This window comes from Anser brachyrhynchus (assembly GCF_964034855.1).
Source record: "Anser brachyrhynchus genome assembly, chromosome: 2".
NCBI classification, from domain to species: Eukaryota; Metazoa; Chordata; class Aves; order Anseriformes; family Anatidae; genus Anser; species Anser brachyrhynchus.
Window position 1 is genome coordinate 140,952,635 of NC_137695.1, and position 27,494 is coordinate 140,980,128.

Consider the following 27,494-nt stretch of genomic DNA (forward strand, 5'->3'; position numbering starts at 1 on the left):
CTGCAAATTTCTTCCATTCTCTCCTTTTTGCAGCCAGTGAGCAGCATTGTCCTGTGTTTACTATCATTAATAAGGGATATGTACTCTTTTTCTTCTGCACTACAGCAATTTATCATATGGATAGTCCTCTGACTTTACTAAGGAATCTGGGGTCACAAATCTCTGGGTAGGTCAGAAGAGAAGCTGCTAGCCTACCTTTGAGTTTTTATTACTGAGAGCTCACTTTTTACTGGTGTTAAAACATTATTTACTAACAACCATTAAAGTTCTACATATTTGAGTTATCTTCCTCTTTTTAACCAGAAGTGTCATGAGCTGCAGCTTCCAATTGGTAAAACATGTACCTTCCCTCTTTGCTCATTTCCTTAAATAATAATTCAATTGACTTCAGTCAGACAAACAAAATAAAACAAAACAAAACAAAAATAATACAAAAAAAAATAAAAATCCATTACATAGAGTATAATAGCCTGATATGAATCTTTCCCATCTAACTTTGTCATCCTTCTTACTGCAGCTCCTTTCCAGGACAGCTCTGTTCGATCTGTCTCCTCTCTGTGCCCTTGGATGTCCTGCAAACCATGGCCCTGCTGAGGCAGGATCAGGCACATCATTTTAGTGGTTTTGTCATTTGTGAGTCCTTCTTACTAAAATAAAAGGACCACTACCCCTTTCCACTTCCATTCAGTAGCACTAAACTGCAGCTTTTTGCCCTAATTAGCTGCAGTTATGCACATTCTCAGTTCCTGTGTTGCTTGGACTCAAACATTCATTGCTTTTAAGTAGCTGAAATTGCTGTAGTTTAATGGCTAGAATGTTAATATTTTTGTGGTTGATATAGGCTGTGGTTGTCTGGGAAGATACCATGTTCTGTAAAGTTACAGGTCATACGGGTACTTAGAACAATACGAAGTAATATCTAGTGAAATCCTATTTCCATAACTCTGCAAACTTGGATGTGTTCAGATTTGTTTTATAATGCTTTGTGGGTTTCATTCTGTGCTTTCCCATTTGTTTTACCAATTCTTCCATGTCAAAAAACTCTATTTCCATACTGCTTTTATTATCACACGCTCATTATGCACAGGAACTAACTTTATTGCATCAGCCACTTCCCCCAGCCACTGCATATACATATAACATATATATATATTAATTTAAAGAAGCCATTCTTTAGCTAAAGCATGTGAGAGTCAGAAAACAACAGACAGAGAATTCAGTCTTTGGCCAGAACTAGACAACAGAAGAAAAGACTTTGGAAAGAACAGTGACAAGTATTGTCTTGTAAGCCTTAGGCTGCCTTATTTTTATGTTTTTTTTTCATCAGAAGGAACTTTCTTATTAGTCACTAACAAAACCCAAACATCCAAGACTGGAAAATAATATTTTATTACAAGTTTGAACCAAGTTAGCAAAGTTATAAACCCCTTCAAAGTAACTGAGGGTTAAAGATGTAAATGCCAGACCTATTTTATAGCAACGCTGCCAGATGCTTTGATAGATCCATTATAAATTCTACTTACATTATTCTAAGCAAAGATTGCTATCCAGTTGCTGTTCTTTGGGTACATTATTCCTTCCCTTATCTCACTGATCCTTTTCATAGCATACAGTAAGGAATTTATTAGTAAAGTATCAGATTCCCTAGTGAGATATGGTCCAACAAATGCTGTTATTACATTTTTCTCTTTTTCCCATATAACCTTCTTCTTTTATCACTTTGGCAGTCTTTGCTGTAAGGGTGCCTTCACTGGAACAATGTTAACTTCATTTATCTGAAATAGCATATATTATAGAAAACTTTGGGATAACTTGGTATCTCATTACATTACTGTCTGGGGCAAAACCTCTTTGTGATGTATCCTATTTGTTTTTCATTTCCTTAGGGTAATTTAAGAGTCAGTTCTGCTGTTTGGAATATCTTTTGCTTTGGTGAAGAAGATAACAGGGTACTGAGTAAACAATAGAGGGAAAACACAAAGGAGAAAATGGAATGAAAAATCAGAAAAATTTCAATATATGGATAGCTTGGTGTTAATTTTAAGCTGATGAAAATGATTTGGAATAAATTCCTGTAAAATGTGCTTTGGGAGTATCCCCGGTTGTCCATCAGCTAGGCAGGAGTTTACACAGTATCTTCAGCCCATCACTGAGCTGGGAACTTGCCTTGCTGTTCCCAGCCCATCCCCATCACTATGGCTTGGCAGAGATTACTGCCCCTCTCAGACTTTCTGGAATAAACTATTGTACAATTTCTAGCTACTCTAACAGTGTCTAAGTGTCACAGGTTATTTTAAGGGCTTTTAATAACATACTTTTTCTAAGCAACATCATTTTGAAATGGGTTAAATCAAGAATACACGTGCAGTTGTGCCAGTAACTCTGAGGTGGCCAGAAGCATTGAGGCCTGGGACTCACATGAGTCCAAAATATGGTGTATGCTGGCACCAAGCATGCCCAAAGCATACAGCCCCAAAGCATGCAGCCGTGAATTTGCCCAACAGTTCAGGCTGAGGAGTGAAGGGCAGGAATCCCACAGGAAGCCACGATGCCAGCAAGTAGCTATCTCGCAATGAGGTTGTTATTATAGACTCTTTAACCCAGGATCTCACAAAGGCTGCATCCTCTTTTCCAGTAGAGCTAGTTAGGTTGTGCAGCTCTTCATTATAACTATGAAAACCCTATCAGTGCTTTTTTAGAGATGAATTTTATGTTTCATTAAAAATGCCTCTTCTGTTTGCAGTTGGAGGTACCAGCTATAGCTGCCTGCATAATTTGTTGGCAGTGACATGTCCAACACAGAACAGGTTATGAAATATAAACAAAGTGAAGTACTTGCAGCAGAGAAGAGAGGTAGTTCTACCTTTCATTAAAAGAAGGATGTGAGAAATCTGTGCTGAGGGCAGTCACTTCATGATATCTGTTGGGCACTCAGTCATGACTCCATTGGGAGTTATCAAGATCTCATTTTCCTAGGACCAAGTCAGGAGCACTTATGTGGAAATTAATGTTGTTTATTAAGCTGAAAACTTATTGCTTTCCTTTAGACTGTTAGGAACCTTCCCTTTACCTTTTCCCCAGCTAAACCTACAGGGACACTTCCTTATAGTGAGCACCAAGTTACTCTTTTCATAGGACTCAAGAATTTACCTTTGTATCATACAAAGACTAACTTCAGCTACCAGAATCAAATAAAATCTTTACCCAAGGTCAGCAGTATTTGGATCCAGCTTTTCACTGGAGCCCATCAAAAGTGAGTTTCTGTAATCCTGATTCGCCCTGAGAACCATTTACTCATGGCTGTTGTGTGGCTGGCTCCAGACATACTGCTCATCTGGTGCAGATCTGCTCACTGTGAGTAATGATCCACTGTCATTATTTCATTTCCTCTGATATTTAGAAAATAAAATATAATTGTCTTATTTTAATCTAAATTTCTGCTGTAGTGGTAAAACAGAAACAGTAATTAAAACCATGACTCAAAACCAAGAGCACAAATATTTATGAATGCTGATCTTTGTTTCTTTCCTGGCACTCTGGAAGCCAGCCACAAGAAAGGACTATTAGTTGCTAGCTGGTCTTCCTGAGGCAGAAGCAGGCAGAGAAGAATAGTAAATGATTTAAATGTGACACGGTGTTCTCAGCTCTGAACTCACTTTGTTCTTGCAGCACACAGATATGTCAAGAAAAGAAAGTAACCTTCAACATTCTAAAGAAAAACCCAAAGAAATATGCATTGTGGTTGCACATTAAAAGAGTAAATAAAAAACTGTGTTATCAAAACTGTGTTAATCACAGCATCGTTATCAGCTGAAATGCATTAAGGAACTGCCAGAACAGTAGGATATTGAACAATGCTATTTTAAATACTTTTTATGTGCAGTTAAATTTTGCTAGTCATTGTGCAAGGATTAGGAAGAAAAATGGGGAAATTCTGAAACCATTCTCACATTTTTATTTATTTATTTATTTATTTTTTGTGCAGGCAGAGGAATCCATACTGCAGCAGCAAAGAGGAAGAAAGAAACTGCAACCTTTACAGTGCCATTATTGAAATTAGCAGACTGTCCACTATTTTACAGTGGTCAGTATTTGACAAATTAGCAGGGATGTCCAGGATCCAGGCAGACCCAGCAGTTATTGCTAGCTAGAGGAAATGATGCCCCAATGGAAGCTGTTGCTGTGGTTTGTGACCCACTGGATGTGGGCACCGCTGGCTGGCAAGTGTCCACCTTGGTCCCAGAGAACATGGTTCACAGCTGTACTGATACATGAGGGTGTGCTTTGAGCGAGTCACTGAAGTATTCTGCTGTAAAGGAAGTGTCCCAAAATCAGTGATGGCACCACACCTGAGAGGTGTCCCTAGTTGAAGCATACAGGTTGAGAAAGAGTAGGAGAGGCTAGGAGCACTGACACCAGTCGCTTCCAGGACTCAGTTTAAAGTCTATGTGTCCACAACTCCTTGCTCTTGAAATCATAAAGGATAAAGAAAATATCATACCCGGATGCCCACAAACCACTTCCTTTCTCACATATAGCTTGATGCAAAAATTCCTGCCACCCTATCCTTGGGTCCAGTTCTTTGGTAAAAAGCGGCTGACCTGGCTGACATTTGGATTATTTTGAATTTTTCTCAATGCCATAACTGGCTGGTCATGGAAGAAAAGTTTTTGTTGCATGCTCCCACTGCTTGTAGCCGTGCTGTGGGAGCCTCTATTCCTCCTGGAGTCCAAAAGGGATTATGAAGTGCTGCACAATTTCCAAAGCCAAGAGGGAAGACGGTGCTTATAAACTGTTTTATTTCATTGCACAACAGTATAACTAGAAGACAGACAGCATTCCAGGTAGTTACTGGGAGAAGTTTCTGAAGAAGGAAAGAAAGCAAATGTCACTCCACTCTTCAAGGAAGGCAAGAAGGAGGATCCAAGGAACTACAGGTTGGTCAGTCTCACCTTGATCCATGGGAAGGTAATGGAGCAACCAATTATGAAAAACATTTCCAAAGGGTATTTGACATGGATATAAAAAGATGAAATCATGTTTGACAAACTCATCACCCTTCTACAATGAGGTGACTGGCTTGGTAGATGTGGGGGGAGCCGTGGATATGGCTTGCTTGAACATCAGTAAGGCATTCAACACTGTCTCCCATAGCATCCTCATGGACAAGCTGACTAAGTAATGGGTTAGATGAATGGACAATGAAGTACAGTGAAAGCTGACAGAAATGCAAGCCTTAGATGGTTTTGATCAGTGGCACAAATCCATCTGGACAAAGGTCATTTAGGGGTGTGTTCCAGGGATGGATACTCAGCCTAATTCTGTGTAACATCCTCATTAATGACCTGGACAGAGAGTGCCCTCAGCAAGTTTGCAGATGATGCAAAATTGGAAGGAGTGGCTGATACATAAGATAGTTGTGCTGCCATTCAGAGGGGCCTCAGAGGCTGAAGAACAAATTGACCAACAGGAACCTCAATTGTTACAGAATTCCAGAATCCCAAAGGGCTTGATGTATTGGGACTAGTGTTATTTAACAGCTTTGTCAGTGACATGGACATGGATTGAGTGCACCCTCAGCAAGTTTGCTGATGACACCACGCTGTGTGGTGCGGTCAACATGCTGGAGGGAAGGGATGCCATCCAGAGGGACCTGGACAGGCTTGAGGGGTGGGCCTGTGTGAGCCTCATGAGGTTCAACAAGGCCAAGTGCAAGGTCCTGCTCCTGGGCTGGGGCAATCCCAAGCACAAATACAGGCTGTGTGGAGAATGGATTTAGAGCAGCCCTGGGGAGAAGGACCTGCGGGTGTTGCTTGGAGAGAAGCTCAACATGAGCCGGCAATGTGTGCTTGCATCCTAGGAAGCCAACCATACTCTGGGCTGCACCAAAAGCAGTGTGGTCAGCAGGGCGAGGGAGGTGATTATCCCCCTCTGCTCTGCTCTGAGTCCCCACCTGGAGCCCTGCGTTCAGCTCTGGGGCCCCCAGCATAAGAAAGGCATGGACCAGTTAGAACATGTCCAGAGGAGGACTACAAAGATGGTCTGAAGCACCTCTCCTATGTAGACAGGCTGAGAGAGTTGGGGTTGTTCAACCTGGAGAAGGCTCCGGTGAGATGTTATAGCGGCCTTTCCGTTTTTAAAGGGGGCCTACAGGAAAGATGGGTAATGGTTTTAAACTAAAAAAGCATAGATTTAGATTACATATAAGGAAGAAATTCTTTACTATGAGGGTGGTGAGGCACTGGACCAGGTTGCCTGGAGAATTTCCAGAGCCCCATCTCTGGAAGTGTTTGAGGCCAGGTTGGATGGGGTTTTGAGCAACCTGGTCTAGTGGAAGATAACTCCACCCATGGCAAAGGGGTTGGAACTAGATGATCTTTAAAGTTCCTTCCAACCCAAACCATTCTATGATTCTATTACACTATGTTGGAAGGGTTCTCTCTAGGTCGTCTGGTCCATCAACCCTGCTGAAGCAGGGTCACCTAGACCATATCCAGATGCGCCAAAAATCAGCATTTTGTGATTCTATAAACATCTGCTACATGCTGCTGTCAAGGCTAAGATGCTGGGCTAGAAGGAGACTTTGTCTGACTTTGTTGTGGTTTAGCCCTGGCAGGCAGCTAAATGCCACATAGCTGCTCACTTACTCTTCCCAGGTGGAATGGGAGAGAGAATTGGAATGGTAAAAGTGCAAGAACGTAAGGGTTGTGATAAAGACAGTTTACCAGCTAAAGAAATATCCGCGCACAGAAGCAAAGCAAAACCAGGGATTCATTCACTATTTCCCATCAGCAGGCAGGTATTCAGGCACTTTCAGGAAATCAGGGCTCATCATGTACAACAGTTTCTTAGGAAGACAAATGCCATCACTCTGAATGTCCACCCTTCCTTCTTCTTTACCCCAGCTTTTATTGCTGAGCATGACACCACATGGCATGGGACATCTCTTTGGTCAGTCTGGGTCCCCACTGCATCCCCTCACAGCTCCTGGTGTACCCCCAGCCTCCTTGAGAAGCTGAAAAGTCCTTGGCTCTGTGTAAGCACTGCTCTGCAACAACTAAAATCATCAATATGTTATCACCACTATTATCATCAAAAATCCAGCATTGTATGAGCCTCTACAATGAAAATTAACTCTGTCCCAGCCAAAATCATGACAGACTTAATATGCCTTTGCCTGGATCACTTTACAGAGTTTTCTCTCATATAATGCTATGAAGGATATGCTCTGCTAAAAGGATCATTTCATTCATTCCTCCTATAATGAACAGAAAGTTTCTCAAGTTATAGATGGTCCATTATATCTAATTATATCCCTAAGTTATGCATAATTTAGATGCTATAAGCGTTATGCTATTTTTGTCTTGCTGCCTACCAGCTTTCTGAACTCATTCAGTAGTTGCTCTTGAAATAGCAGGGGTATGGCTTCTTTGTGGAGGGAAAGCTTGGTCATACGGTGAACCAATGAGACCTGCTACTTCACTGTTATCAGTACCTGCTGGAAAACCAGCTGTTTGGAAAATTACATGCCGAGCCATTTCAACCAAGGGCAAATAGATAATGTTCATACCAGCACTTCTGTAGCTGCTGACTGGATTCTACAGTTCACAAATATACTGAGGTCAGAACTGAGACTGATATGTGGCCCTGGATCTTTTAAATCAGATTGTACATGAGACATTCACCAATTTAGAATTCCTTAGGTCAAGCAGGTAGCATTTCTGCAATAGACATTACCACCTATGACATTTCTGAGAAAAACATTCAGCATGTTTTATTCCAAAAATGGATCTGGAAGTTTAAACATAAACAGTAATACTGTAAATGCAAGTTAGTTCTGAAAGTGTCTGTAAGAGAGAGTCTATGGAGAATTTTATTGGAATGGCATCATAGGTGGTTACTAGATTGTGGATAAGAATCCTCTTACTGCTTATGTTGCTGTTGTTGCCCATGTAACGATGTATATCAGCCTTTGATTTCCTTTAAAGTAAATCTTAGTCCTCTTCCTTTATCAGATGGCCCTGATGACCCGTTTCAAGAGGAGAGGATGAGTGTCCAGAAGGATCTTCTTTCTTTCTCTCTGATACACACAAATAGGCATACAAAACCGTAGTGTCTGCTGAAAACCATAGTTCACTTGAAGTAAAATTTAAAGTTGCCTAAGGTTTGATTAAAGCTAAATATTTTATTTTTTTTACAAATTTTCCAGAAATTTTTAAGAAATATGATATTATTTAGCTACTGAATGAATCAGAAGTTATCAAAGTCTCTGCTGTATATCGTATTCCTGTTTCAGTATGATAATGAAATCTCTCCCACTTCTTTAGCTCATTTCATGTTTGGTCACAAATTAGCAGTTCTCACCATTTTTGCTCTCGGTACCATGAGCAAGAAGTAAATTCATTTGCCACATCTGATAAATGAGCTTATCATTTCTCTGCAGGGAAACTACTGTCTTGCAAAAGTAAGAGATCATATGTCAGCTTATGCAAGTTATAAAAGCTGTAGGGTATTTAAGCTGCCAACATCAAGTCCCTAAATTACTCTGTGCTCCTTTATGCAGATAAACTCCTGGAAGACAAACTGATTACACCTGCTCTTTAGGATCTTGAAGCTGCTAAAGTAATAATATTTTGATATCATCCATGAACTTACTGAGAGTGCACTCCATCCCGTCATTTGGGCTGTTGTCACAGGACAAGGGTTCTTTAGATATCAGACAATAAGATGGCAGAAGACCACAGATCAACTTTGATGGATTTTATTATAACTACACACATTGGTTATCAGTATAATCAAGCATGAGTGGGATGTGAGCAATTTAAGCACGAGCAAAAGGGAAAAGCCCACTTGTTGTATAGGCAAAGCACAGTACCATTAACAATTATTTTTACCCACCAATAAGAAACAGTTGGGAAAGTTGTTGACCTCTCATGTTCTCCATCACAACGCCAGATGTCTCCTTTGTCAGACAGCACCCCTGGGCCAGCGAACAAGAGCTACTCTGAGATGGTGTTGGGGCACTCTATTTATGACATTGAGACTCCATGCCAATTGCATGATTGACAGGCTGATGTGAGATACATGAGGGCCCAAAAACAAAGCTAGGCATGTTTTGGGTAGCTGGTGAACTGTAAATAGCTATATAACTGTCATCTGCTGATAGCTTTTTGATGTCCCAGAGGAGAACATTGTTTAGGCTATCACAGATTCCTTTGTATAAGCTGTTTACATAACTGTGCTACACAAGCATTCCCATTGACCCCAGCCATACCAGTGGTCAGGATAGTCTTGCCACGGTTGTTAGTGTAACACAGTTTGTGTGTCTTATGTGGCTGATATGGCTCATGAGAGTGCTCGTGGTGACCTCTTTTTTGGCTGTTTCTATAGCATCAAGAGCCAAAGAAGAAGATCAAGAAAATCAAGAGCCAAAACCAGAGGTAGGTGAATTAAATAGTATTTAGGTAGCACTTAACTACCTATGTCCAATAAACAGATCTTAGAGTGGGCTGCAAAATGCTCAGCCTCACTTGTATCCAGTTCGTCATTACAGGAAGGCCTGGGTAAACCTGTACAAAAGCACCACAGTAGGGTTTATGTTTTTCCATCAGTGACGTTCTGCAGCTAATTCCCACCCCAAGTCACAGGTGCTGGCATTGAAAGTGGGACTCAAGTCTGGAGCTGGATGCAGATGGACATCTACACCTGACTGTCACTGTAGACACAATCCCTAATGTAGATGACCCATGCTGCCACTCCAGACAGAAGAAAGGGTTACTCTCTAGTGACAAAGGCTCCATGCTGGGAACAGAGCAGACCTGGGGTGTGATTCTGTTAAGCAGCCCAAACTAGAAGAAAATATTTGAATTAAACTCTTGGTTAATAAAGATTATATTTTTTAAAATTACAAATATTTTTTATGCTAAATGACCCCAAACTTGATGACATCTGTTTAAGCACACCATGTCCTTCCTAGCAGTCCCAAAGTAACTTTCCCAATCAGCATTATGCTTCTTTTTTCTCTTTCCTACCAATAACTAAGCCACCAGTCATTTGATCCCCACAGACTAAAATTAAGTTGGAATTTCTTGTTAAATAAAGTTCTAGGTATTTTCGGTATGCTGTGGGTGTTGACAAAGTTCTGCTTTCCTATCCTCCTTGGGATATCTATTTAAAAAAATATATTTAAGCCCTGAAATTGCTAAGTGTCTCGTAAGCTGTGACCACTGCTCATCATGCTGTTTTTTCCTGCCAGACCTAGACTGTGACCTGGACACTTCCTGTGTTGTGTATTTGTACAGTGGCAATCCCTATTCAGGACGAGCCCTCAAAGGTCTTCCATGATAAAGGTAATAAATATTAATAACAAGGTGTTTCCTAAAACATACAAAAAGTGCTTGCTGGACTAGGGGTGTCACAAGAATTAGTGAATACCTGTAGATGATTTTGAAAATACAAATGCCGTGTCAATATCTGGTGCTATTCTATCCTTCACTGAAAAACACTGAAATACAATTCTAAAAACATGTAAAAAAGTCATATTTTAATATGACTTCACATAATCTGAGTATCTGTGTTGGATGTTTAAGGCAGGTACCATTATAAGAGCCAGATTCTGACAGATTGACTACAGAAATATTTATACAGATATCAGTATGAACATTTGTAGGGTAAAAATGATTAGAACTTCAAAGTTCTTTGGGCACTGAATTGCTACTAGTTTCAATGGGAAGCACCAAAATAGCTTAGATGTTCCAGACCTAAGGCATTATTCAACATAAATTTAAGTCACTGAAATCTGGGGCCAGAACTCATTTGCTGATATCTACTACTCTGCCAGAAAAAAAAAAAAAAAAAAAAATAAGGTAGAAACTGGCAGTTGCAAATTAAATACCAATTTTGGTCTTGTGCATAAGTTACTTCCTCATGAATCCTTGTCAAAACCACCATTATTTCAAAATTGTGACGTGCCTGACTCATTGAGGGAGGGTATGGAAAACAAATTACTCATGTGAAATTTTTATTAGTGCCCATCTTTTTTCCTCACCAAAATCGCGAGACACAGCACTGTGAAGATCCTCCATGCGCTTTACAGGAAGGCCCGTAAGTAACACTTTATAGAATCATAGAATCATTAAGGTTGGAAAAGACCTCTAAGGTCACATAGTCCAACCATCCACCTACCACCAGTATTGCCCACTTTAGGGTTCATATCAAGTAACTGTGGATACTAAACCTGGACTGAGTTAGCTCTTCTAAAGTAGAGGAACTTGCCTTAAGTTACTTGTTATCACCTTACTGATTGGACTTTTCCTAACGCTCTTAAAACAATCTAGCCCTAGGCTCTCCCAAAATTATGTATAGAGATATTATATGTAGGAGAAGGGGCAATGTAATGTTCCGTAACAGTGGCATTTTCTATGTTTTTCAGAGTAGTTTTTGTCAATATGCAAACTACCATTTGAGTTTCTGAAACTGTGCCCCCACTCCTGCTGGTACTTTAAATGAAGGACATCTGTGGGTCTGTTCTATCAGAACCTAAAAACATAACACTATCCACAGCAGTATTAGAAAAGTGGCTTCTTGTTCTGTGTTCTTTCCATAGCTGGCCAGTTTCTACATGTGCCCATGGCATGTTCATTGTGTCCTGTTCTGAGTACTTGTGCCTACAATGGAGACACTTAGAGGGAAGTTCATCTCACCCGACTTTGAATAGGTGTCTCTGAGCAATCCAGAGTCTTTTCATAGTAAATATAGAGCAAAAGCTCTCATAGGATGCAATTAATCTCATGCAAGGATGAACTTCTAAAATAGGTCTGAAATATGCCCCTGGGAAGCTGCACTTCCCTCCTCTTTGATGTAAAGACAGGTAGCTAAGATGTTGACATTACAGTATAGATATCTGATATTAGATGAGATCTAACTGACTTGTAGCATCCTAAAGACTTGATAATATCTTGCGATGTCCAGAAATTTCCTGAGACAATATTTAAAAGAAGAAAAAAAGAGACCTTGATCAGTTATTATTTTTACTTGGGTTGTTATATTTTGTTGTTTTTAATGGTGGTGGTAGTTTTTTGCATGTATGTAAATTATTGTATTTCTGTTGCTGTGTTGTCTAGTATTTTGATTTTCTATTTTTCTATTTTATATATTTTATATATTTTATATATAATATATATTATATATAATATATATAATATATATAATAATTATATATATTATATATATTATATATATTTTAGTCCTTGTATGCATTTATTGTGTTTTATACCATTTACTCTCCTTCCCTCTGCAGTCAAAAGCAAAGAATGTGAACACAAGCAATGACAGGGGTCTAACAAAGCCCTGGGATAGTTGCCTTAATGATGACGGATTTTTGATTGGGCTTTTATTTCTTTGCTGAATGCCCTACATTGACCAAAAGAAATAATGTGGGTCTCCCTCTGGTATTTTTGTCTCTTACTAAACTGCAGTTCACCATTGTATTTTTCCAATGTATCTAAAAAAGGGAAGTAAATCTCTTGCATTTCGATGTAACTGATCCAGGCTGGGAAAGCAGGCTGCTGAAACAGCCAAAAAAGGAAATATTTGTTTTTATATTCTTATTGTGTGCTTTCTCTTCCTTAATTCTTGTATAAAATCCAAATCGGATTTATGAGGCAAAGATCACCGTGTAGCTGAAGCTTTACCATCAGCAGGATATGTTTCCCATTTCACCTAGTGGCTCTTTGGGTTCATGATCAGACTTGTAATTTTCATGAAGGTCAGTGCACGGTGCAGGGCACAGGGCCTGCCATGTGTCCATGCTCCTCCTGAGCTCTGCTCAAGTAATGGGCTGCCCAGCAAAAAGTTCAGCAGACTCCATGTGAGGGTGCAAAAATGGGGTAATCAGTCCTAAATCAATGTGACCTGTGGTCCCCAGGGTTTGTCCAAGTCAGGTCTGTGTCAAAATAGGAAGAAGGCTTAAAGATGTGACTCTGTTTGTCATGCTTTGCCAAATCAGCTGCATCCCTACTGTCTACCTTCACTTATAATTTGTATCAACCATCCAAGATGCTTCATGAACGCTAATAAATTCATAAATCCCATTCTTTTTTTTTTTTTAATTAGTAAATCCAATCTTAGTAAATCCCATCTTAAAATAGTAAATCCCATTTTTGTTTCTTTAAATTACTAAATCCCATCTATACATTTTTAGGAGAAAGACACTTCTTCTATTATATTAAAAATTGGATAAGGGTTTGCATTGGTGGATAATCCATATACTGGAGATTTACATCCAGTAATCACCTCTAATCAAGCAGAAGAGAGAGTTTCAGAAATACTCCCTGCAAATATGAGGATTGCTTATGTAACTGTAGCAAGCAATAGGCAGTGCAAGGGGCTAGGGCAGAACCAAACTGGCAGTGAAGATGGCCGTACTGCTTGGACAATGGTGATGGAGAAGTATCCATAGCAGGCAGGGGAACAAATCATACATGATGTGAACAAGTGCTGTATGAAAATGACACAGCTCTAACAAAAAGCTTACGGGTGAGCTGGAAATACATTTTCTAGGGACTCTCAATGCTATGCACTTATCTTCTACTTACTTAAAAACTGTAGTCTGTATCTGAAATATAGTAAGTATGATCTTAAAAGCTCTTTAAAATTTCCCTCTTTAATTTTAAAATAAAACTAGAAAAAAACATCTCTTAATTATATTGCATTAATCTCAGTACGTTACAAGCCTTAAGAAGTATGGACCAAACTCCTTGCTGGAAAGAATTTGTTCTGATAATTACTCCCGCCAGCATGCCATATGGTAGATGAACATCATGCTTCCAGATCTGAGTAAGCATTTCCTAGAAAGGGAAACTAAGGCTCGGAGAGGTTTTCCATGGGCCCTACAGAAAAATCAGATTCAAAGGCAGAGCTAGGGCTCAAGAGTTTCCAGCTCCCCTCTGTGGTGTACATCACAAGAAACTATGGTGGAAAGACCCTGACACTTAAGAGCAAGAAACTGTTTTCCAAGACTCGTACTTTCTTTATGCTACATTAATAATGGTAGCAGCTGCCACATGTTACGGGACAGAAGAAAAAATGCTTTGCTTCAGACTGCAATGGATTTTTTTTTTCTTGTCACTCTCCTGCTGGAATTTGTATCTACACCTAGCAGCTTCTGGAGAGCTTTTGTGAGTTATGTTTTCAAAAGGAATCATTCCAGAAGGCTCTCAAAGTTTATTCTTTCTTTAAGCACTGAATTAGCCTCTTTAGCTGAGCAAAAGATTTTATTTCTAACTCTGAGCCAGGATGTTATTTCCCCTTCCAAAGCACTCACAGCTGTTTAAGTGCATGCTGATACAAGAATTTTTGGTCTCCACAATTTTTTAGGCCTCCAGTTTTCATCCGCTGTGTTCGTCTGTGCTTACTATCTACTTCTGTTGCTGATGTCTTAGGGGGGAAACAGAGGTACCAGAAAAGCCAGGAGATGTGTGCTGAGAGTCAGGACTCTGAACCTGTAGTTACTGAGCTCAGGAATTGGCTCTGCAGGGGTCAGGAAAATTTCCAGCCTTCAGTGATCATGCAGAGGCACCTGAGCATCTAGCTCCAAAAATCAGTGGCTCCTTATGATGCTTTGTCTGCATTAAAACTTTGGGTTCAGGCAGGTTAGGGACAAACCTGCCACGTGTTTGCTGAGTAGTGCAGTCATCCCCTATGCAAGCATGTAACAGCACTAAATCTGTCTACTAAAGGAGGTTTTTTGAATATTTTCAAATTCTATCCATCTTTTGCAAGTCTCCAGCTTCCTGGTCGACCAGTATGGCTTTTGTTAATTCTGCAGCTTTGTTCTCGACTCGTTTTTGTCAGTTCTTAGAAGCAGTCATGCCAAACTCCGTCACAATTTGCAGCCTATTTACCATATGCTTATAAACATTGACAGGAATAAACAATAACCATACATACAAACACACAAGACCATGAAGAAACTATGCTTGAGAACAGCTGTGAAATCAGTGCTGCAAAACAAAACTCAAAATGTGTGATTTTCTCACACAGAAGTCTTTGCATAACGTTATGTAAATGCTAGGGTTTTTGCAGTTGATTTTTAAGACCTGTTAAATCAAGAACAGAACTCCAGGTCTATTCACTGTCTAGGGTTACCTTCCTTTGACCTACAAGAAGTTGCAGCAGCAGGCAGCGTTTAAGGATCCTGCAAGGTCGTAGTCCGGTGTCTTGTGTGCTACCTCTCCTCACCACGTTACCTGCACCACTTTCCCAAAGACGTGGTGACTTCTACCTACAGCTGCCTGAGTACTTTGTGGACATTAATTAACTAATTTGTCTCCTGTGAAGGAGCTGCTAATTGCTGTTATTTACAGCCAAAGCCCTGGAAGGAAGCAATTTCCTCAGCCTTCCCAAGCAGTGGCAGTGCCAGGGACTGAGCCCACTCTACTGCTGCCCACCTTCAACCCCTGCAGAAGCTATTAAGCACCAAAACCCCCACACAGCATCTTCCAGGATGGCCCTCAGCACTCAGGAGGATCTGCCTGGTCCAGTCACTCTTCCCTCCCGTCGCATGCAGATCTGACAGTAACAACAAAACAAAACAAATAAATAACAATAAAGAGAGGAAGGGGGAAATGGTACAGTGAATGCTAGCACAATTCATGAAGTCAAATGCCAGGAAAACACAGTATGTGTATTAAATAATAGTTTAGTTCCTGGCTACCTGCTGTGTTCAAGCTAAACAAAAGACAAAGTAATATCTTCAGGATGTATTTGCGAAGACAACTGTTCCTTATTACAGGGCAAAATTGCAATAGTTTATTTTATTTAATTAGTATTTTATTTGTTCTAGTATGTTAAAAGGCTAATATGCATACAAATTACTCTAGCTTCTTTGGAAAGAAAAATTGCCCTATAAATATATTGTAAAAGAAGAAGGAAAGATGCGAGCATGGGGCAAATACTGTCTCCAATCAAACTGAATTAATTTCCAGTATGGGCATGCTGGTAGGCAAGGAAAAAAGTGACAAGAACGAGCAATTAGAGTTAACCATGTATATGGGTCAATTCGTAGCTGTGCTATCCCAGGAGAGACCCAATGAAGGAATGATGCCTCTGAGACACTTTTTTCCCTCTGTACTGACCTACCTCCAGACGAAGGAGACCTTCATTCCCTGTCCCTGGGCAGCGTTCATATGCTGCTCCCCCCATTTTGCTGCTCCCCAAAGGTTCAAGCCACACTGCCCTGCATGGGGTTTTATGGGGAGACTCCTATGGGGAGTTTCCACGCTCCCCTTTCTGCCTGTCCGGTGCTGCTGTAAAGCAAAGCAAGCATCTGAGGGGAAGCACTGAGGGCTGAGGTAGGCTAGGTAACCTAAAACGACAAAAACACTTTGAAAAGATAGAATAACTTTTATAATCATCTCTTATGTATTTATATACATGACACTGAGGACTAAGATTTGGGACTCACGCGGGGCAGCTCAGCCCCCACGTGTCAGACCTGCATTTTTTGTAACTTGAAGCAGTCAGTCAGTTAAATGCATGTTATTGTCTATAGAGTCACCCTGTAACTAACAATATTTTTGTTTTCCTTTCTTTCCAGTTTCAGCCACTACAGTGTCAGGCACTACCAGAAGGAGATGCGAGCACTTGTCTCAACAGCCCAGAATGTCTGGAGAGTTTTTGTATCAGAAAGGAAGCCAGGCTGGAAGTATCTGATGCAGCTTTTTGCTGTTTGCTCTGCAGTTGGCTTCCTTTCAAGCCTTCTCTTCTTCCTTGGCATCCGCTTCTCCCTGGCTCACCAGCCTCTGGGTCCCTTACTGATTTCTGGCCTCATCTGGATCTCACTTTCTGTCGCGCTCTGCTGTTTCAAGCACCTGCGCTGCTTCAGCGCCCTGTTCCTTCTCTCCTGTGGGCTGCGAGAAGGAAGAAACGCCCTTATTACTGCTGGTACGGGTGTCGTGGTGGCTGGCAATATCCAAAATATTTTTCACAACCTGAAGGTTCTGGCAGACAGTATAACCTGCCATTTAGAGTTTGAGCAATTTGACTTGATAAAATATTATGTTGAGGCAATAAAATGGATTTATGAGGAGGCCAAGCGTTCCACTGAACTGCCTAAAGATATACTGTTGCTAAATCATGAGTTTACACCATCTTATTCAATTTCAGATGATGCATTGAAACAAGAGCTAAATGACACAAAACAAGAAATCCAAAGAGTTGCTAACCAGATATCTTTTATGCTGACTATATTGCCCTATATAGGCCAGAAAGTATTGCCTATAGTAGGGATTTTTCTAGTTTCTTTTGGAACTGCCCTTTTTATCAAAAAATTTGTGGGCTCTCATGGTGTCAAGTTTAAGAATACTTATATCACAAAACAGTTCATTGCATTTGATGAGCTTCAAAAGCAACAGCAAAGACCAGGCCTTCTGCCACTTAGCAAAAAAGAAAGAAAAGATTATGTGATAATTCCATCTTTCTGCCTCACAAGGAAGGAGAGAAAACACATGCAGTATTTTTTTCTCCCTGTAATTGTTCATCTTTGCATCTGGCTTCTGTTTGCTGCAGTAGATTATTTGTTTTATTGGCTAATTATTTCTGTGAATAAACATCTCCAAGAATTACCAGATCTGGAGATTGAGCTCAGCCTCTTTCAGCAAGTAAGTACTTATCAGTACTTTGTATTTCTCAGTTTAGCTTAGTGTTGAAAATTTCTCCTTCGTTTTCAGCAGCTGCAGAAGCAAAAGCAGAGCCAAAGAACTGTCATTTCTTCCATGACACTGTAATTCATAAATTGTTTCAAAAAGAGCCATTGCCTTTATAGATATGTATATTGTATACAACCAGACAAGTCTCTGCACTCTTGAAAGTGTCATCATATTTCTAGAGAATGGTTAATATGGGAAGAATGGATTTAATATTTATATATGTGTGGAGAAGACCAGAAACATAAAATTGGAAGCTTGCAATGCAGATATTTTTGAAGTACCATTTTCAAAGTCAAAATACCACTGTAGCACCGATGTAAGAGATGCCTGCCTTTCCTTAGCTGAGCGATGTGAAGAGATCATCATTTCAGAAGGCATGGTTGCATACGCACAAAATAACGTATTGCCGAATCTGAAGATTTTTCTAGCAGGAACAGCAGTGGCACAGAGAACCATAATTAGGTTGGAAGGGACATCTGGAGGCCATGTAGACCAACCTCCTGCTCAAAACAGGGCCAGCCTCAGAGTCAGATCAGATTGCTCAGGATCTTGTCTGGTCCAGCTCTAAATACCTCCAGCAGGAAATTCCAGCACTAGAGTGGGTGACGTGTGTGGTGCTGTGTGGGCACAGGAAAGCTGCCCCCTTTGAGAGCTTGGAAGTTCAGGTTTAAAGCATGTCCCAAAGGCATATACATAATACAATGTGATATATATTTTTATTCTATCAATCTTTTCTTACGTAACATTCTACTACCTCCTCTTAGACCTCATAATAACAAGGATTTATTCTCATTTCTCCCCATCCCCCCAAAATTCATCTGCCAAAAGCAGATCCAGAAAGTAAGATTCCTAAGGTTCTCAATGAAATAAGGGCATTGCTCAAAATTACAAGTTAGCAGAACAGGCCATTGGCAGAGAGAGTCTCTTCCTCACTTTTACATATGTGATATTTTGTGTCTCTGAGCTGGCTTCCTCACACAGACCACTTTTTCTATGACACACAGCTAAACCGTTCCAGGCTTTGCTTTCTGTGTTGTGGCAGACTATTTGTCCTGGTGTGTTCATCTGGCTGGGACTGAACCATGAAGCAGAAGGAAGCTCAAGACATGAGAGCACTTCAGGCAAATGTGACCTGCTGAAATGAGCTGAAATGAAGTCAGGTCTTTGGCCAGATTCTGGCATAACTCAGACATTGATATTTTTATGACATATCAAAATATCAAACATTCCCATGGGATAAAATTTAAATTATTGAACAATTTTACATTAACAAATAGTGGAGAAATTCAGAATCTGTATGGCAGACATAAGACAAAAGTTCCCAGGTTGTGACAGTGGAAAAACACTTGCTTCCTAAAGGGCAGAGATTGCCATCTTCTAATTGATACCCAGACTTTAAAGAAAGTAGGTGCAAAACCATTGGATTGACTGTACCTCTTTGATCAGCATGTGTAGGTCAGACCCAACCTGAAGAGGTCAGATGACCATGCAAAGCAGAAAAGCTCACATCACTTCCTCAGTCAGTCTAATGTGAGATATATTGTAAGGGCAGATTGCTATGCATGCCAAGGGGGCTTTACCCTTCACACAAACCCTGCTGCTACACAGCAGCTGTGCTCTAGCAACTCCAAACCAGATGTGGGAAATGGGCCTGATCTCCTGGGATATGTTCCTTGAGAGAAGAAGGGTCCAGGAGAGCTCATTGATATTCAAAATTCACCTCCTCCAAGCTCAAGAAAGGTCCATCCTGACAAGCAGGTAATCAAGCTCCTGACAAAACTCTAATGCATAAGAGAAGCATAGAGAATGTGGAAACAGGGGCAGGGGACCCAAGCGTAATACAGAGACACTGTCTGAGTGTGCAGGGATGGGGTCAGGAAAGCCAAAGCTCACCTGAAGCTGAAAGAGGTAAGGCAGGTGAAGGGCAGCATGAAGGATTTATGGGTCTACCAGCAGTGAAAGAAAGCGTAGGGGAAATGTGGTCCCACCGCTAAGTGCAGTAGGGATCCTGGTAACAAAGGGCATGAGAAAGGCCAAGGTACTCAATGCCTTCCTCAGCTCTGCCTTTAGTGGGAGGACCTTCACCAGTCCCAGGCCTCTGAGACCAGAGGGAAGTCTGGAGCAGCAAAGAACAGCGTATTATGCATTTAGTAATGTTTTCAACACTGTCTTTCACAACACCCTCACTGAAAAACTGATGAAGCATGCTGTAGATAAGTGGATAGTGAGTCAGGTGGACTGAAAACTGGCTGAACTTCTGGGCTCAAGTTTCCAGTTAATGGTACAAAGTCACCAGTGGTGTTCCCCAGAGGATGATACTGGGACCTATACTGTTAAACCTCTTCATTAATGACCTTAATGGTGGGACAAAGCGTAGTCACAGATATCTGCAGATAATATTAAACTCTGAGGAATGGCTCTGCTGCCACTTCTGGAAAGGCTAGAAAAATGGGCCAACATGGACCTCACAAAATTCAGCAAAGGCAAATGCCATGTCTTGTATTCCTTGGTGAAGGAACAACCCCATGCACTAATACATACTGAGGGCCGACTGGCTGGGAAGTAGCTTTGCAGAAAACGTCCCTGGGTGTCCTAGTGGGCACCAAGTTGACCACAAGCTCATAATGTGCCCCTGTGGCAAAGAAAGGGCTATCCTGTTCTGCATTACAGAGTGCTGCCATCAGGTTGAGGGAGGTGGTCCTTTACCTCAGCTCAGCCCTGGTAAGACCCTTCTGGAGTGCTGTGAACAGTGCTGGGCTCCCCAGTACAAGAGAAACATGCATATACTGGAGTGATTTAAGAGTCATGAAGATGATTAAAGGACTGGAGCATCTGTGATACGAGGACAGGCCAAGAGAGCTGGGTCTGCTCAGCCTGCAGAAGGGGAGGCTCAGGAGCAACTTATCCATGTGTGTAAATACTTAATGGAGTTCGAGTGTAAAGAAGAGGGAGCTAGGCTTTTCTCAGTGGTGCCCAGTGAAAGAACAAGAAGCAATGTGCACAAATTAAAGGAAATTCCATTTCAAAGTAAGAATAAAGCTTTTTATTGTACAGGTGATCAGACACTTGACCAGATTGAGAGAGGTTGTAGTCTCCATCCCTGGAGGTATTCAAACCAACTGAATAGAGCCTTAAGCAGCTTACTGTAGCCTCAGCTATCTTCTATGTATTCTGTATGTGTTTTTGCCTGTGTTTCTGTCCTTACCTGGAGGACAGTCCATTATCATGAAAAGCCTTGAGTGTGATCCCAGTCAGGGCTAAGAAGGAACTGAGTCCTACCACTCATTGCTGTAGGGTTGGATCCTGACCCTGCCGGGCTGATTCATGAGTTCTGTACCATGAATTTGCTTTATGTGCAGTGTTCACTCATGTGGAGAACTGCTTGACTGTCTCCAAACCCAGAAAATTATGCCATCATCAGATAGTTTCTAGTTCCCCATTGAAAGCTAGTCACATGGAAAAATAAAATTTAATCTTCACAGATTTGTTATAACAAGCCTCAGGGTTACTGATCTCAGAGGAAGAGCCTAAAAAGCTGCCTGGGTGAGCAGGACAGACTCAGCAGTGTCCTGAGATATTTATTATAGTTATGAAGAGTTAAGATCTGCACGTATTTGTACTCTGCTTCATATTGAGTTCCTAATGCAGTTTTTCTTTGCTTATACATTGGTTTAGTTAAGGAATGCAAAGGAATGAGATAGATTGGAAAAGGACATGGCCTATTTCCCCTTACTTTTCCACCAGAAACACATGGGCGGCATATTTTTGGGTCCTGGTTTATCTAACAATTTCCTAATAAAAGTACATGGCCTCTGTGAGGCGGTTAGAGAAGCCACAGGGAAGAGCTATGTATCCCCCAGATATGGTCAGAGAAGAGGGCTGGATGACTCAGGGTTCCTACTCACTGGGCAGAAAGCCACCTGCCAGTATGAAATACTGGTCCCAGCAGCAATATTTAGTCCCTCTCATTCAGCATTTCACTCTATAAGCAGTGCAAGACATCAGCTGTTCTGAGCAAAGGCACCTAATAGCGCATGAGAGGTGGCTTTATGTGATAACCTTGTAGTCAGAGCACCTATGTAGGTGGATGTAGAAGGACTGCTGATCAAACACTGAGCCACAACCAAAGGAATGAACATGCTCTATGCTGCTGTTTTACTCAGAAGGAGCAAAGGAAGAAGGAATGACCCTCTAACAGAGGATCTGAGCAGATTCATGAGTGGGAATGTATTCACAGAACCGTAGAATCACAGAATGGTTTGAGTTGGAAGAAACCTTAAAGATCTAGTTCCAACCCCCTGCCATGGGCAGGGACACTTTCCACTAGACCAGGTTGCTCAAATATTAATATAAAATACAAAAATACAAAATAAAAACCACAAAATATTAAGCCACTACAACCAGATAAGCTTCTTTTTTTTTTTTTTTTTTCTGCTGGATTCACTAAGAAGGTAAGTTCTTAACAGTCCAAACAATGTGCCAAGAAAAATGGTGAGAATGCAGTCTGAAACATTTTAAAAATAGCTAATATATTGTTATGAGCAGTCCTTCATAGACAATGGATGTACTAAGCAATTAATGGTCCTTTGGAAATCTGAATATCCAATAGGAGAAATATGAAAAAAGGAGGGAACCTGTTCTATAATCAACTCTCTTTTTTACCTTTTCTTGTGCAGAGGAATGAGAACAACTTCATCATTGGGGTGAGAGAGTTTATTGTAAAGAACGATCCTTTCAAGATCTCCTTGTTTAAGCACAACTGCATCCCTCAACCAGAGCTCTATCTTTCCACGACATGGATCCAGCTTGGAATCATCATCTTCTTCTTAATATTTTCTGGGTTATTCTCTGGCCTTCTGACCCAATTTAAAATACTTGTGTCAACTTCGTTCTATCCTGATGCTGAGATAAAACGGATACATTATTTGCATGCAAAATTACTCAAGAAAAGAGCAAAGCTACAACAGAAAACTGCGAAGAATGCGTTTGCTAGAACGGTAAGCCATCAGCATGAGGGAAAAAAAGTCTCCCTCACTCAGTATTATAGCCAGATTCATATCCAGGAAGTACTTAAACACTTCTTAACTTCAATTACGTGCTAATAGACTTTCCCCAGTGCTTGCCTGCAGAGGCCAGAGGCCGGAGACGGCTTGCCTATCTGTAAGCTTATATCACATGGTTGTTTGTTTCTGCCCTTCAACACATGTATCAGACACAAAATGGATGCACCCAAATGGCCATGTGCTGGCAAGAAAATACTCCTCAGACTTAGAGCTCTCCAGAGGAGAAACTTGGTTTTCATGAATGTATGATAAGCACCTCCAGCACAAAAAGTATTCCTACAGTCTGGTCAGGAAATGCAAGGCATTTGTGAGAAGCCCCTTAATGTTGAGAATGTTGCTGTTATTTAGCTAAATGGAAGGTAATATATAATATTTTGCCTGCAAAAACATTCACCCCGTACATATATGTACATATGCAGTAATGGAAATATAAATACACAATCATGTATTTATGGTAAATTCAGGCAAACACCTGCAGACACATACATATTTTTTCTTTTATTTGTTTTTAATAGATTTCAATACTGACTGTACAGGATGCTAGTGTCTGGGTGATCTCTAACTCAGTAATACTATGTCTTAGCATTGTACTTCCATCTTTTCAGGTCAACTTTTGGTTTCCAATACTCAAGGCAAGAGAGGCTGTGAGGAAGAAAGAAAGGACTGTGGTACATGACAATGTGGTGTGAAAGAGACAAAGTGAATCTTTCGATAAAAGCTGAGATGCTGGAGCTCCACAGGTTCCTGTGCATTGCATCCATCATTCTTGAAAGTATTTTCCTGAAGTATTTCAATCTTAAAGCATAAAAATAGGATCACAGGCTAATGGTCAGCAGTGTTTTGGAAAACTTTGGAAAAGAAGCCACAGGAGATAGTGTGCTCTCCACCACAGAGAGCTCTGGGTTGCATTAATAGTCATTTTTCAGCTTGGGATCTGCATTGTCTGGTTCTTTAGATAGCCGTGGAGGGTTTGTGTTTTTGTGCAGAAGGAATTGGAAGCTTGGAAGGAATTGAGCTTGGAACTTTTAGGCCTACAGAACAAACCTCTTGTTTGAGCTAACAGAGAACACGATGGAAGCAGCAGGTTTGTCTTCACACTTGCCAGACACTGAAAATGGAAGACAAAACAGAGGCTGTCCACTTGCTTTTGGGCTGGCCAAGAACTTCACCTAGTGGACTTATATGCTTCTTTCCCATCCCTGGCTTTATACACTTGTTCCAGACACTGTGGCTGTCCCTTCTACAAGGCCAATGATCTATGCCCTGTCAGTCTCCTACCTCAGCTGAACTCTCCCCCCTGCCTCAGCTCCCCCATTTAATTTTTCCTATTTTTCTCTCAGAAGTTTCTAACCCTAGTCTCCCCCTCTGACTTCCGCACTTGGTCTTAGTCTCCAGCTTTCACATGCTGGTAGACTGTAGCACTAGTGCAGATTGTCCCATATCTTTGATCATAATGAGAGAGGCAATGTGGCATGGGCAGAAGCAAGAAAGCTCATAAGGGTGAGAATATAAAGGAATCAGGTGCAGTGGGTGCAAACAAACTTGTTTTGAGGTGTAAGGACATGCAAGCAGAGATGAGCAATGCTTTGAATCTTGCAGTCTGAAGGAGTTTGCAGAAGTGACAAAAACTGGCTTAATAATGGTGCTAAAGGCACCATTGATTTCAGAGAAACAAAACTGAGCCAATACTAAGTCCTTTGTCCTTTAAACTAACCTTGTTGATGTAACCTTCATATAGCATAAAAATGGAAAATCATAAAGGCATAGGAATAGTTTACTGAAACAGTACCAGAGTTTTAATGTAAAACTAAAACTCCCCCCAAGATACAGAGTATTCTTGATTTTCAGCCACTGTCAACTTCCTTCTTTAGGTTGCATAAGATTAGCAAACTCTGTTCCTCTGTAATAAATGTGTGGTGCCAAGACAGCCATTGATAGACACTTCTATTGTCCGAATGAATAAAGACTTTAAAACTTTCTAGCAGCAAGTGTCAGAAATTATTTTCTGCATGAAAAACTGAAAAACACAAAGTCTGGAGCAAGAAAGACTCACTGTCAGTGGAAGATGACCAGGTGAGAGAGCACTTAAATGAACTGGACACGCTTAAGTCCATAGGACCTGCTAGGATGCACCCATGGGTGTTGAGGGAGCTGGCTGGTGTCATTGTGAGGTCACTCTCAGTTATCTTTGAAAAGTTGTGGTGATCTGCAAGAAGTACTGGAAGAAAGCAAGTCTTCAAGAAGGGCAAGGAGGAGGATCTGTGAAATAACTGGTTGTTCAGCCTCACCTCATCCCCTGGGAATGTGTTGGAGCCGCTTCCCCTGGAAGCTATTTCCAAATATAATGGTGAGGAAGATGACTGGGCCATCACCTAAGCATAATAAAAATAATTTTACTTTCAGAGTGGTCAAACACTGGACAACATATCCAGAAAGCTTATGGAATCTCCATCCTTGGAGATAGTCAGAACACAACTGGAATGGCCCTAAGCAACTCAGAGTGGTGGGGCTGGAGTGTATGATCCCCAGAGGTGGTTGCCAGCCTCAGCCACTCTCTGACTCTGTGACCGTAGCAGAAACCACTGCAGAAACTTATGTTAATTTGCGAATGTTCTGTGCCAGCACTAACACGCCATCTCACAAATATCACCATTACACTCATATTGGAGTTAGGCACTGGAGTGGCCTAATGTACTCTTTGCCTCAGTGCGTATACATGTGAGTAGACACCTGTGTGCTGAAGGTGAGCTGAATGGCAGGCAAAGGAGATAGGTTTGCTCTTCTCCATCTCCTTAAACCTGGGGTACCAGGAAAAATGGTGTATTCCACACATTATTTTTCAATTCTAAACCAAATTTGCCTTCAGGGCCTTGAAGACATTAGGATTCATCACAGTGGTAGAACAGTTCTTGCCCTGACCTACAGCACTAAGTCTATTCCTTCAGCTGCTCTGTGGTGAAGAGAGAAGGAAATACCCACTAAGCTGAGGTCCTCTAGTTGTGCAGGTGAAAAGGCAGGCCTGTCTTTCTGCTGGCATTACACACTGATATGCTTCTCATTCTCTACAGACCTTAAAAAGTATTTATTTTTTTTTCCCATTTGTTTCTGTCCTGTGAGCTTGAGAAGTATGGTGTCTTGTTTATCTTCAGCTGCCTCCTCTGCATGTTGCTCAGCTATTCCCTTCAGCCTCTCTGTTTACCATAATCCTAAACCACATGATTACATTGCTCATTTTTTTTTCCTAAAAAAAAAGTCTACAAGTTACAATAAAAAGACAGTATTCCATCTGCAATTATTTCAGTTCCACAATTATTTCTGTTCCTCTTCTTGCCTACCCTCTCCTCACATTTCCTGCATTTTATTTTGGCTCTGTTCCCCTGTCTTCGTCATTCAGAGTCCTCTTTCCTCTTTTGCCATGTTCTCTTCTGCTCCAGTAGATCATTGTTCTTCACAGATAAAAAGCATAAATACATTTTTTTCTTTCTGCTGAGCAAAAGTGAACTACAGATACATTTGAAATTAAGGGCTTTATTTATTCATTTATAGGCTTAATGGAAAATTTTAACATCTTTCCTCTTACTGGGCATTCTCTCTAACCACCTCTCTAGGGCTTGTCGGAAATGTATCACACACCACCAGCACTCAGAAGTCAGAGGAGAAGTCTGGATTTGACTTTTGACTCATTTATCCCTCTCCTTCCCCCAGCTCACAGCAGAACTCAACTTCCTTTTAAAACACCATTCACTAGTGTAGATGTTGTTTGATTTACTGTGAAAAATCCACCAATTGGATCAAATCTGGTTTGCAAAATTAATGAAGGGCTGACCTGATTGTCTTGTGAAGATAATTCAGAGAGACATGCTAGCACTCCTGACCCTCCTGATGCACAACACTGACAAGGCCATTTCTTATCAACCTCTGTGTTTATGGAACTCTCCTCATTACCACCCCATACCCCAAATTTGGCTTCGTTTGTAGCTAAGGTGAAAGTGTAAAGGCTTTTTTTTGGCTTTTTTTTTTTTTTTTTTTCCATGCTGGGATTTTGTTACAGCATTTCATGTGTGCAGCTGGGTGTGTGCTAAATCAGAGGATGCTGGGTTTACGACTGCTTTCACCCTGGTCCCTGCTCTGTCAATATTGTGACACTGGTTCACTTGGTTTTCTTCATATAAGGAATAAGAAAAGAATAGTCAAACCCTTTCCTCTAGTTATGTTTTACATCGCAAAAGGGGGAAAGTGAGGATCAAAGGATCACTGTTTGCTCTTGATGGAATAAAGCCTGATAATGAGGATGCTACTGTCGACTTAATGACCACAGACCTCAAAATATGTGAATAGGCTTCATGCATGCTGCTGTACGTAAGGGTCGCTTCCTCCTCATGTCATTTCGGATACATAATACCCGCCCTGCCCTCCAGCGGCTCAGTAAAGTTACGCCCCAGTATTTTTGCTGCTGTCTGCTGCTAGTGTTTCAGGCAGGAGCGAGACGTGCTGCAGGTGCAGGTGCTTGTGCCACAGCCGTGAGCTCTTCCAGCCATGCAAGGACAGCCAGCAGAGAAGCAGGCAATAAGCCCATGCTGGCCATAGGAGGATTTCTGGAAAATTGTAGGGGTGAAAACAATGTCAGTTATGCCAGGATCAGATCTCCTTAAGTGCTATTTCCACCCTGAGAATCATTACTAGAGAGAACGGGGTACTGAAGATCCCAGATTTCTGGCTGGCT

General features: G+C 41.0%; 1 protein-coding gene across 4 annotated transcripts; it reads left to right on the top strand.

The window, feature by feature from the left end:
- Positions 1 to 4,675: 4,675 nt before the first annotated feature.
- Positions 4,676 to 24,750, top strand: DCSTAMP (dendrocyte expressed seven transmembrane protein). 4 transcript variants are annotated; one of them, XM_080580694.1, is made up of 6 exons: positions 4,676 to 4,937; positions 9,391 to 9,440; positions 10,256 to 10,349; positions 16,598 to 17,660; positions 22,385 to 22,705; positions 23,377 to 24,750. In XM_080580694.1, the coding sequence occupies exons 4-6, from the start codon at positions 16,635 to 16,637 to the stop codon at positions 23,458 to 23,460; spliced, it is 1,431 nt and encodes a 476-aa protein (XP_080436820.1). In that variant the 5' UTR covers positions 4,676 to 4,937; positions 9,391 to 9,440; positions 10,256 to 10,349; positions 16,598 to 16,634; the 3' UTR covers positions 23,461 to 24,750. The 4 variants fall into 4 exon arrangements, with proteins under 4 accessions (XP_080436820.1, XP_080436818.1, XP_080436817.1 ...); XM_080580692.1 differs by having other exon boundaries at positions 4,676 to 10,349; XM_080580691.1 differs by lacking the exons at positions 4,676 to 4,937; positions 9,391 to 9,440; positions 10,256 to 10,349 and adding an exon at positions 10,365 to 11,103.
- The last annotated feature ends 2,744 nt before the right edge of the window (positions 24,751 to 27,494 follow it).